The 12,880-nt window shown below is 49.4% G+C and overlaps 1 protein-coding gene across 3 annotated transcripts in view; it reads right to left on the reverse strand.

Annotated features, from left to right (window-relative positions):
- SLC2A9 (solute carrier family 2 member 9) overlaps positions 1-12,880 on the reverse strand; it is a 231,573-nt gene that overhangs the window by 46,264 nt on the left and 172,429 nt on the right. For all 3 annotated transcript variants that reach the window (XM_027598277.2, XM_027598278.2, XM_027598276.2), the window contains one exon: positions 7,979-8,089. In XM_027598277.2, coding sequence (XP_027454078.1) covers positions 7,979-8,089 — 111 coding nt within the window. The remainder of the gene's footprint in view (positions 1-7,978; positions 8,090-12,880) is intronic.

Below are 12,880 nucleotides of genomic sequence, written 5' to 3' on the forward strand. Positions count from 1 at the left end.
CCACGGATCACCAGCAAAGCACCAGATGCTCAGGGAGAGGACTGGAACAGATTCTCCCTCACAGCCTTAGGAGGACTCTGCCCTCTGATGCCTGGTTCTCAGACTTCTGGCCTCCAGAATGGAGACAATAAATTTCAGTCGCTTCCGCCCCTCTGTGTGTGGTACTTTGCTATGCAGCTCTAGCAAATTAACACGGGGAGCTCACGTCCCATGCAGAGCAGAGCTTGGCACATTGTTGTTCAATGATGAAACACATGAAGAGAGAAGGAAGGGATGGAGGGAAGGAAGATAGGGTCTAAAATGTCATTTATTTCAAGTGTGACTCAAAGCTGACTTAATGTGCATTTAGAGTATTTTAGAGACATTACTTTATATGAATTTTGTAGGCCAGTCTCTGTCTCTATTGTATTCTTCATGTATATCTCAGTATAAAGTGCATGAAATAACTACTCTGTGCTTGGCAGAATCCCTGACATCTCAGGGACTGCAGAGGCCTCTGAGTCCATTGCTCGACAAGATCCTAAGGGATGTCCTGTTTTTCCTGTCCCATCTCAGGTGGGCCTTTTCTGTTCCGCTCTTCCCATGAAGTCAGCCTCTGCCTGGCTTATCGTGCTCCTCGTGAGCATGGGGGCCACGTGGCTGGCTGCGGGGCTCCAGAAGGAGGAAGGGCTATTGGTGGGGGCTCGGCTGCCCTCAGAGCATGCCACCTGGCTGCTCCCAGGCAGGGGGTGTGGATCACAGCACGGGCAGAGCACTCTGTCCAGATTTCAGATGCACCTTTCCACAAGTGGCCTTCATTGAGTCTTACTCAAACACCTGTGGACTGGGTGCTTGTGATGAGCTGGCATTTAACCTGGTGGGACACATGAAGACCAGGGACTGAAGGGGTATGGGTGACAACTACCACAGCCATTTCTTTAAACCTACTGTGCCACACACACACACACACACACACACACACACACACACACACACACACACACACACACACCCCACTGGGGCAGGATGCCTCCTAGAATGGGGCGAGCACCCAAGTATCCCAAATGGCCGCCCTTGATCTTGACTATTTGGGGGTGGTGGGGTCCCTGAAGAGCCCTCACCACCCAGCCATTCTTGAGTCTCTAGGCAGACACTGGATTATGGCCAAGGCTTCAGTTCTGGAAGGATGGGAGGAAGTGTGGGAATGCACAGTGCCTGGATAGACAACATCTGACTTGTCTATGCCTCCCTGGATGAGACTAACTGAAAAGCAAAGGAGGAGTGCCTGGAATGCTGGCCCTCCTTTGAAGTTTCTTGGCTGAAAGCGGCCAGATTCTTAACTGCCGCTCAAGGTGCTCATCTAGGGAGTCAATGTTTAAGTTTTGAAGAAAAACAGGCACCTGTGGTGGTCACAGACATCACAGACTCCTTGCCCCCTCGCCCTTATCTCATGCCGCCCCATATATTATTGTCCCGACCATGATGGTTACACTTTCCTCTTTGCTTTGTGCTTGCGCCTGATGTACTAATATAATCCCATTAAAAGTGGAGACAAACTTGGCTAGAGGCCTTTTGCCACTAGAGCGTCTGGTCCCCAGGCCTGTCCTTTCTCCTACCCAGGTGTCTGGAGTCATCTTTTCATTCACCGTCTCAGGGTTTGCTGGTCACACCCGACAGAAAGGAACGGGAATGGTTTTATTACTGTGGACTCAGCTCTCTTGGCAGAGAAGAGAATGCAAAGGCAGGCTGCATGAGAAGAAATGTCAGGTTTCAGTATTGCTAGTACTTCTGTTTTAAGTCTGCAAGCGTTAATCTTTGAGTTCACAAATCTCTATCTGAAAAACAGAGACCTTGGAAAGCTGCAGGTATCTGCAAGTTAATGGAGTTTTAAGGTCTCTGTTCAGAAGACAGGGTCTCAGAAATAATTTTCTACTTGGAACAGGCTATCTAAATTGAAAACTAAAAATAATACATCGAAACAAACCTTGTTCAGGAATTTCTATTTAAAAGACGGATGCGTGAGGGGCACCTGGGTGGCTCCATTGGTAGAGCATGCAATTCTTGATTTCAGGGATGTGAGTTCAAGCCCCATGTTGGGCTTGGTGCCTACTTAAAAAACAAAAAGATGAGTGTGTGAGATCTGCGATATCTGTTTGGGCTAAAGTTGTAAGAAATGAAAAAAAAAGCTACTTTTTAAATGATTATCATTCCAGGGTGGTCCACAATCCTTAAGTATAATAAATTTAAATGGTCTTGAGATATTTTAACTGAAGTGCAAAATCAGATATGGATAGGGGCCAAATGGAATAGAAGGGAAGGCTGGCCCCAGACTTGGCTTTTCCAAGTTCTCAAGTCCTGGGAAGTTTTTCCTTGGGTCAAAGCCCTAGCTTCTGCGGCTTCTAAGGGAAATACAACCCCCCTTTGCCTTCTCAAAAAAGGAAAAGTAGTTGGTTCTTTAGCCTGGTGGATGGGTTAGCCTGGTTGATGGGTATTAAGGAGGGCACGTCTTGAATGGAGCACTGGGTGTTATACACAAACAATGAATCATGGAACACTGCATCAAAAACTAATGATGTACCATATGGTGACTAACCTAACATAATAATAAAAAAAAGAGGTTTATGATCATAAATTTAACTGTTCTCAATTTGGGGCAAGTGGGGAAAAAGTCAGCTCTTAAAGAGAAGGAGTTGAGGAAGAACCACAGGGTGGCCAGCTGCCTGAGAAATCAGTGCTCCACCACCGGGAGCATGGAGCCCAGAGCGCCCTGGGGGACAGGTGAGGGGGTGGGGGCAGCTGGCCCTTGGAGCTGGCACCAAGGAACAAAGGAACAGTGTGAGTCTCCACCAGAGCCCCCAGGAGCTGTGTCTTCACCTTCCTTTGATGGGCGGAGCCGGTGGGACCAACCAGCCCAGATGCAGGGAAGCCAAAGGAAGCTCACAGAGAGACGGGGAGGGAATCGAAAGATGTTTGGTGGGGAATAAAGCATTGGTGGGCTGCAGGGAACAAACCTGCTTGCACGTGTGTCCTTGGCCAAAGTCAGAAATAGAACCACCTGATAAAAAGGTATTATCGGATCTGGGAGTGGGTGGGAGCAGGGACTGCAGGGAAACGGGCTCCAGGGAAAAACTGCCTGTGTGCTTGGGGTGGTCCTCCCTGCCCCTCCCGTGAGCAAGAGCCCTCAGAACCAGGGGAGCCCCCACGTGTACATGCATGCTTCCTCTCAAGGCAACAGGTTACAGAAGCGCCTTCTCGAATGATGACATAGGCACCAAATATGAAAAGCTACTCAACCGAAATCATAATTTCTCAGCTCTAGCGGGTGCTGCCGGCTTGGATGGAGCCCTGGCAGCTGCTTGCCACCACCCCCCCCCCGGCCCCAGGAGTTTGGGGGCCAAAGGAGAAATCCGGTTCCTCTTTTGCTTCATGTGGCCCCTCCCCTATGCCAAGGACAGGCCTTCAAAATTCACATGGCGTTCTCTCGGTATGTGCGTTTGTGTCCAAATTCCCCCCTTTTATTTTTTTTAATGTTTAAAAAAGATTTTATTCATTTGACAGAGAGAGAGTACAAGTAAGGGGAGCGGGAGAGGGAGAAGCAGACTCCCCGACGTGGGGCTCAATCCCAGGACCCTGGAATCGTGACCTGAGCTGAAGACGGACACTTAACCGACTGGGCCACCCAGGTGCCCCCAAATTCCCCCCTTCTAATAAGGATGACGATCACAGAGGATTAGTGGTCCCCTTATTCCAGAGTGGTCTTATCTTAGCAAATCACATCTGTAATGACTACATTCTGAGGTACTGGGAGTTAGAGCTTCAACATGTAAACTTTGTAAGGATGACAAATTCAACCCATAATAATAATTATGGGTACCTGCTTTATGCCAAGTGCTGTGAATTACTGTATAATTCTCATGATAAGACCTGTTGAGGTAGAGATTTGTATTATCTCCACTTTCCCTTAGGGAAAACAGGAACTCAGAAAGGTTAAGTAACTGGCCTGAGGTGACCCAGCTACTGAGCTGAGGGCCACGAGACCACAGAGTCCAAACACCCCACCGCCCTGCTTTGTTGCCCAGACCCACTTTCTCATCCAACAGATCCAGGGTCTTAAGATGAAGCTGTGAACTCTAAAGGTTCTGATTCTGGGTTTGTTCTGGAAGCAGAGCAGGTGGTGGAAACCAGCAGGATTTTTTTTTTTTTTTTAACTTCAACACTATGGCCAAGTCCATTCCTGACAACCACACAAACTTACTGTGAAGAATAAGGAGCAAGAAGGACTTTCGTGAATTCCATTTCCCCCGATTTGAAAAAGCAGTGTCTCCACTTCTCGAAGGAATGAGGCTCATGCTCCACAAGCTGCTGCTGACCCAGGTCGCAGCTGCTGCTGACCCAGGTCGCAGCCGCTGCTCGGGCTCGTGGGGCCTGGGTGACCCTCGGTGAAAGTTCACTCGGAGACTTAATGCCGCGCCGAGAAAGTCAGTTTGGAAAAACAGCTGTTTCTGCAAGATGCAGTTATTTACAGCTACCCAAGCCAATGAGCAATGCCAGGAGCCAAAGTTAATTGCCAATCAAATGAACAAAAATGTCTTTCTCAAGTTTTTTAGGTCCCAATGCCATTTTAACAGACTGTCAAAATCTTCGGAAGAAGAAAACAAATTGGGAAGTCCTTTTTGACAGGCGGCAGCCTCACAGGGTTGGATGAAACAGTGTCCGTATCTTTGGAAGCAAGGGAATAAAAACTTTGGAAGGGCCATGGGATTTACTGCGTATTGACTGTCAGCTATGCTGCAGTGGGCCTTCCTGCACTTCGAGGTTTGCTTCCACAACAGTTCTGGAAGGCAGTAGATTCGTCTCCTGGGGCTGCGTCACCACAAACACAGTGGTTGAAAGAAACACAATCTCCTACAGCTCTGAGGATAGAAGTCTAAAACAGGTCTCAGGGGGCAAAAATCACAGCGGTTGGCAGGGCTGTGATCCTTCCGGGGGCTCTAGGCTTTGTTCCTTGTTCCTCTAGGCTCTGTTCCTTGCCTGTCCAGCTTCCGGAGGCCACCTGCTTGCCTCGTGGCTCCTTCCTCCAACAAAGCCAGCAACTGCCACTCCAACCTCTGCTTTTACTCCCACATCTCCTTCTCTGACTCTGGCCCCTGCCTCTCTTTCACTTTGAAGGACCCTAGTGATGACACTGGGCCACCTGGTTGATCCAGGATAACCTCCCTATCTCCAGATCCTTAACGTCTTCACGCCTGCAAAGCCTCTTTTGCTGTGTAAGGTGACATACTCATGCTTCCAAGAATCAGGACGGGGACACTGGGAGACCAGGATTCTGCTTACCACAGGTAGGCCTGGTTATGTCCACTTTAAAGATGACAAGTAAATTCAGGGATGTTGGGCAATTTTCGCCAGGCCACTCAGCTAGTAGGTGGGTGGTTGGGATTTGAATTCAAAGGTGCCGGCCCCGCAGCCTCAGCTCTTTCTCCCCCGAAACACATTGTTCCATCTCAGACTCCCAGCCTCACGTTGGAGTTAATCTCGACGTACTCCGGGGATGAGGGTGAAGGCTACCATGTTAAGAACTACTCCCAGTGGACTATTCTGCATCTCCAGTTCCTGTAGATGAAACAGCGGGAGGGGTGCAGATGACCGGGGCCGTGTGCATGGGACCAGTGGACAGACTCCCCAGTGCACTGCCCTTGGCTTCACCTGACTAACGACTGCTGGACCTTCAGTGCTCGCCTTCCTGGGCCCTCTTCCAGGAAGCCCTCCCAGGAGAGTTCATCCCAGTGTTGCACGTGGTACATGTCTCTTTCTGGCTCTTTCTCTCTAGAACAAGACAACTTCACTGGTGACCTCCTGGCACAAGCAGGATATGGGTGTAGAATGAACGCAGGCATGAATGAATGACGCCTCCAGGAGCGCTATGAGGCCGCTGCTCCCCAAAGTGGGCCCACACGGAGGTCCCTGCTTCTCTAGAATGCACGTGCCAGGTGACCGTGGTCCATCGTGCTCCACACTTGAAGGCGGCAGCAGGCCGACTCCCCGTCTGAGTTTACAAAAGTCCCCTCTATGGGCAAGGACAGTGCCCTTTTATTTATTTATTTGAGCGAGAGAGTGTGCGTGAGCTGGGGTGGGGGAGGGGCAGAGAGAGAGAGCACCTCAGGCAGAGTCCCTGCTGAGCGTGGAGCCCCATGTGTGGCTCAATCCCAGGACCCCGAGATCATGATCTGAGCTGAAATCAAGAGTCTGATGCTCAACTGACTGAGCCACCCAGGCAAGGGGCAGTGTCCTTATTACTGAAATGGGGAAATTGAGGCAGAGACCTGTTGAATAACTTCCCCAGGGTCACGCAGCTCAAAAGGGACGGAGCAGGGATCAGAATCCAGGCGGTGTGGCTCTGCCATCCAAGCTCCGAGGGGACACGCTCAAGAGCCCCTCCCCGCAGACAGCGGTGAGAGAAATGACCATAGAGCCAATTTCTGAAGAGCCACAGAGCCTGCACGGCTGGTGTTCGGTCACAGGGGCGATGACCAGCATGCACTTACACTTCAACAAAACATGTCTCAGACAAGAAAGAAGGAAAGTAAAACGGAAAGCAAGTCTGGCACAAGGTCATGTGAACAAAAGCAGGGTGACTACTGCGTAAGAACAGAACACACCTGTGCACAGAAAAGCCAAGGGGAGATTTTGCCAAATGTATGTATGTTTGTAGATTTCTTCCTCGGTTCTTCCTGCTTTTCTGAATTGTACACATGCACCCTAATGAGCTCGTGATGATTCCTTACAACAACAAAATACTTTACCGACCCCCAGCCCCCAAACAAACCCTGTTGTTCCCCACCATTTCCATTCCAGACTGTGCGTTTCCATGGATCAACGTAAGCATGCATAGCCACATCGGGGGTGTGGGGCGTAACTCAAAACCAGAATTTTGTGAAACTCCCAGATTGTGAAATGGTGAGATATTTTCCTCTAACAAAAAGACAGTGAGTGAAAGGAGGAGACGCACATCAGTCCTCAACACTTTCCTGACACCCATCTTTAGAAGCATCTTGTTAGAATGACCCATTATGAGCAAGGAGCAAAATAGAGCGTTCTGTTGAAGGCGAGTCAGAAATGGGACTGGAAGTCTCTGCATGTCTGCACTGCATCGATCCCGTCAGCAGAATTTGGTGCGAGAGAGGAAATAAATGAGCTCCTCCGTGAAGGTCTGAGAACCTCACTCTGATTCTACCCTCCCCTCTATCCTTTGGAAAGGAGCCCCGTCACGGATGGTTTGCCTACAGTGTGAGGCAGAGACCACATACCTACAAGGTAGAAGAGAATCAGACGTCTAAAAGGGGAAACTGAAGCTCACAGAGGTTGAGAGCATTGTCCAGCATCTCACGGCCAAACAATTCTAGAGCCACGATTCAAATCTCGTCTGGTCTGATGGCCCCAACCTGTGCAGTTTCTGCGAAATTCTGAAGTCCCCTAACTCCCTCCCTGCAGCATGTTGATTGTGCATCTTTGAGGCTGAGAAAGGAGGATGAACTCTGTGTCTTCCTTTGGACACTCTTGCTTACTATTAAAGTCACCCTCTGTTACACCGATCGACTGGAATGTCCTCTCTCCTTTCCTTTGCCTGCAAACTCCTACATATTTGGGGTAGAAAGATGACAGCTAATGGTTTGGAAATATTTTAAAGTCATGGCAATGGGCCTTAGGCCCACAGGGACACTGATCTGGACCCCCCGGGAGAAGTTGCCCTTTTTACTGGGTGCTCGATCATCTGTGACCAGGTGAGCGTTCAAAGGAGGGAGCTATTTATGAAAAGAAAGACAATAGGAGAGCAAAATATAGATAATATTCTCCAGATGGGTGAAACATCTTAAAATTCAGACACCTATGGAGCGACAAAGGACATGCTCCTTTAAAGGCAAGCATGCTTGCTGCCTGGGGGGCCCCGTGGCGTTGTTCACCCCACTATGACGTTCTCAGGAATAACCCTCAGTTTACTTACGGAGAAGATGGCGGCCAAAGTCTCGATGCCACCGGTGCTCAAGGTGATGTATGGGATCTTTTCTGGTGAGATCCCAGCTTTTCCAAAGATGCTATTGGTGTAGAACCAAATCTATAATGCAGGAAAGAAAAACAAGGGAGAGTCGGTGAAAGGCATCTATTTCCCAAATTAAATTCAGGTGCAAGGTGGTCTCTGAGATTTGCTGCTACATCCAGCATGGAGCTGTGTGCTGTGGCCAACTATTTGTTTCCTTCCTTTTCTCACCTTTGCCCCTTCTTCATTACTAACAGAACTACGGTACTGGGAGCAACACATGCTGAGCTAATTGTGGCGATGAGATAGGAACAGAAATCTCTTTAAAATAAGCTTTCCACCAGCGAGGTGTGGTCCCATTTTTTGCCCTTCCTCCTTTCTGCTGTCAGGATGGTGAACATGATGCTGGAGCTTCAGCAGCCCTCTTGGATCACTAGGCGACCTCAGGACAGCATGGTAGCCCCCACGGTAACTTTGCGAGAAACTGAAAAGGTTCCTGATCTACAAGACAATTTACTGTCATCCACTAGAAAACTGTTACAATAAATCTATAGTGGGGACAAGGTGAATGATGTCCTGAGGGTTGTGCAACACACAGCCTGCACAACTACGCATAGAGCCCCTGCTTCGGGATGGAAGCCACCTGTTCATAAGCTGGAGCAAGAAGTTGGAAGGAGCCTGTGTCCCTGCTCACTAGAGTGATTCTGTAATTCATTAACCAAACCTGGGCACCTTTGAGAGTGTTAATAATTAGTTCGGAACAAGAGGCATAAATCTGGATTGCCCTGGGCAAACCAGGATGTGTGGTCCTGGGACTGCTGTACCGCCCTGCCCAATTTCCCTCAATGTCAAGTTAGGTCAGTGTGGAGGTTTCTGCCACTTGAGACCAAACCTAACCCTAATGACATTCATGGGGCATCGGGCAATCACTGACTGGAGGTTGGAGGCCTGGCTCCATGTTGAACTGGCTGTGTGACCTCAAGTAATTCACTCTGTCCTGCCACGCCCCTCCTGTGGAGTGCCCGGACTGGGTAAGAATTGTCACTGTTCACGCCCCTCCTGTGGAGTGCCCGGATTGGGTAAGAATTGTCACTATTTACTTAAAATTTCGGGTCCATAGGCTGGACACGAGTCATTTGTGTCCTCCCAATCCCAGCCATTTTCTTAAAGAGCACGAATTTGTTAAATATAGAAAACCAAGCTGTCCTTTACATGACATCTGACGAGGAAACCCGCCACCTTCGGGGGCCTTGGAGGCATTTACACCCTGATCGTTATTAAGCAGAAACATTAGAGCTCGTTGCTTATAACTTGTCAGGCCCAACGGTGGCTGGTCATGCTCTTTGCATTTGGCTCTTACTTCACTTTTGGAAAAAGCTCTCATTTCTACAAATTTGTCTTGTTACCGGCATTTGTTTAGCAAAATGTTTTTCATGCACTTGGGGGGGAAGATCCAATTTAGGAACTATACATATCTACAGATGGCCTATCTTTTAGCGAGGGGAGTATCTTCATAAAGTTATAGGCACACTCAGAGGCCAGTAAAAACGACTGCATGTATTTCTGTGAGCTTGTGGGCACTGATGCATCTCTCGGCAAAATGCGTTTTAAGGTTCTCCTAAGACAAAGATCCTCTTGCCCAGTGTCTGGCCCACATTTGACTGAGCTGATAGATTAGAATTTTTAGATTCTACCTTTGCTTCCACATTCACCGAGTACAGAAGTGGCTCCTGATAAATTCATTCTTAGGGCTGTGACAGAAGCTAAAATTGTTCCAGAAAACCCCAATCTTCACCAGATTTGTCTGTATAATCTCCTCCCCTTTGGAAAGTAACTGTGATCTTCAGAGTTGGATCAAAGGGGCTTAAACGCCTTTCTTAATCTTTACCCAGATTCACTGATTTTTAATAGCCAAGGCTCTCTGGGCCCCTTCCATCCCCCAGAATACTCTGCTGCCTCCGTCTGAACCCAGGGCTGCCAGCCCCTGGTTGATTCCACGGCGTACGTGCTCTCCTGTGGGAGATGTGCGTGCCCTGGCCTCCCCCTGTGGCCTCCTTCCTGCTCCTCACACCCCCTGCAATCTTCCCTGCTTCAAATTCTTCCTGAAAGCCCAAGGTTAAAGAAGAAGGTCGCACTGCATAAAATTACATGCTCATTGGGGGGGGGGGGTTGCTTACGAAAGTGGCTCTGGAGTCATTTCATAGTAAATGCATTTATCCCTCGAGAGGCAGAAATCAGCCCTTTGGACCATCTCCCCCATTCCAGGGCTTGCGAGGAGGTCCTGCTGGGCTGCTCCCAGGAGGGAATGGGGGGAGGAGGCCTGCCCATCACACAAATTGCCTGTCTCCTTCTGCCGGCTCCAGAAGCCATTTCTCTCTGGCTGAGGCACCTTATAGAGCAGGCGGGTAACGGCCTCTGCCTCTGTCCCACTGAGGCTTACGTGATCTGGCAGTTCGAGGGCGTTATACACCATGGAAGCACCGGGAAAAGGTGGGGTGTGTCCTGCAGCAAACCCGCCCCGAGGAGTATGCTTTGTGTTGGATCTCATCCATGACACCATCACGCTCTCAGGTTGCCGTTAGTCTCCTCCCTTGGGGACGGATGGCGGACTGGAAGGAGCCACAGTTTGGAGGCGTGAACACCTGATTCCAACCCCAGGGCTGCCTCTGGGGAACTGTGGGTCTGTAGGCAAGGGACTACATGTATCTAAAGAAGGTAAAAAAAAAAAATCTGTCTTTCAGGGTGGTTGTAAAAATGTTTAAAGTGACAAAGTAAACCATCTTTAAAAGATTTTATTTATTTTAGAGAGAGAGCGAGCTCGTGTGCAAGTGTGAGTGGGGGGGGCAGAGGGGGAGGGAGAGGGACAAGCAGACTCCACACTGAGCGTGGGGCCCGATCTCAAGACCTTGAGACCATGACATGAGTCAGGCCCTTAACCCACTGAGCCACCCAGGTGCCCCAAGCATCTTTTATAGAATTGGTACATAACAAATGGGGGGGTATCATTCTAGAAGATTTCCATCTCTCTACTGAGACACCATGGCTCTTTGGTAAAGGAAAATGTCAGTTATGCACATGCGTTGTGGAGGAAGGCCCTCTGGGGCTGCTTCTCAGCCTGCTTCTTGACTGCCTGCCTCCAGTGCCCCAAAGCCCTCCTTCCTAACTCCTGACACAGTGTGTTAGAGACCTAGCATAACACGCGTCATCATTTTCAACTCTCTCAACAGCTTGTGAAGGTGACATTGCCTTAGGATCAGAGAGACCACACACAGCCGGTGAGGCCAAGCAGGGTGCAGACCCAGGCCTGTCTGCTTCCGGCCCCATGGTTCTTCCGCTGCTCGGGCTATGCTGGGGCTGTCTGTGCCCCTGACTGACTGGAGATTCCTCTTCCATCCATCATCTGCACCTCGCCCTCCCCGCCGCCAAAACCAGGAGGCTCCTCGCTGGTGAGAGACAGAACATTCGCACAAAAGTCTGACTTTCATGCAAAGGACAAACTGCTCAGGAGGAAGACAGTTGCAGAAAATAAGGCATTTTAAGTGACAGGTCTAATTTTGGAGGAGGGAATGTGAAAGTCATTGTGAGAAGGAGAAAAAACAACCCCACACTGATAAGGAATTTAGAAACCACTAAATGTTAAATCCAACTTCTGCTTGATTTCTAAGGTATGCAGAAACTATTCATCGACTTCTTAGCGAAAATGCACTGGGCAATATGTAATGTTCACTTAATATGGTGAAGGTCACCTGGGGATAGTTGTCCCCCCAGGGCACACTTGGCAATGTCCGAAGACGTTTTTGGTTGTCACAGCCGGTGGCGTAGCCTACTGTCATCTGGCGGCTGCGGCCAGGGTGCTGTGAAACGTGCTATTGTACGCAGGACAGCCCCCGTGACAAGGGATTCTCTGGCCCCACATGTGCATAGCGCTGAGGCTGAGAATGGCTGGGTTAGTGCAGGCACCTGGGCCTTAGAGGAAGTCTGGCCAAGCCTGGGCGGGTGCTCCGGGGCAAGAGCCCAAACAATTTCTGGGACAATTAACGGAGGAAAGCAAGTTTTAAAGGGCATTTGAAGTTTTTCATCTGGTAGACAGCACTCCTCCTTGTCTCGTGCATTATTTGAACCGAGAGGCAAGAGGCGCTGGGGGGAACTGGACCGAAGCACAGGGCTCTGATGCTGAGGTGGCTGCCAACCAGTGTTTGTCCTTTTGTAGGTAAAAGAGAGGGTGTAAGACTTGTCCTATTGGCTGCCTAGGGATGACCTTGGGACACAGCCCAGTGACACATATGGGGATGCTCAAAGGGGGCCTTAGGGACCCTCCCTGCTCAGGGCTCAAGCGGCCAGACCTTGTGGCCAAATGGCTGGGGCTCAAATCCCCTTTCTACCACTTGTAGCTGTGTGACCTAGGGAAAGTCTCTTAACGTCTCTGTGCCTAACAGTGGTGTCTAACTCACAGGACAGACACGGGGACAACTTCTGGCTCACGTTAGGTGCTCAATGAATGTTTGCTTTATTATTATTACAGCTGAGCAGACAGAGGCTGGGTGAGGGTAGTGATTGGCCTAGGCTTCCCACTGCAGGCTTGTGGTCACAGTGAGACAGACAGTCAGGCCTCTGGATAAGGGTCCAGAGCTTTTTGCTCCATGTCAAGTTAAGCATGCCAAGCGGGAAATATTACTTCTGACTTAAAGATTAAAAATAATCCTAAACAAACAATAAATAGAAGGAGACTACCTCAACATAATAAAGGCCATACATGACAAGCCCAGAGCTAACATCATACTCAGCTAATATCATATCATAATATCATCATACTCATCAAACTGAAAGCTTTTCCTCTAACATCAGAGACAAGACAATGATGCCCACTCT

This window comes from Zalophus californianus, chromosome 2 (genome assembly GCF_009762305.2).
Source record: "Zalophus californianus isolate mZalCal1 chromosome 2, mZalCal1.pri.v2, whole genome shotgun sequence".
In the NCBI taxonomy this organism is placed as follows: domain Eukaryota; kingdom Metazoa; phylum Chordata; class Mammalia; order Carnivora; family Otariidae; genus Zalophus; species Zalophus californianus.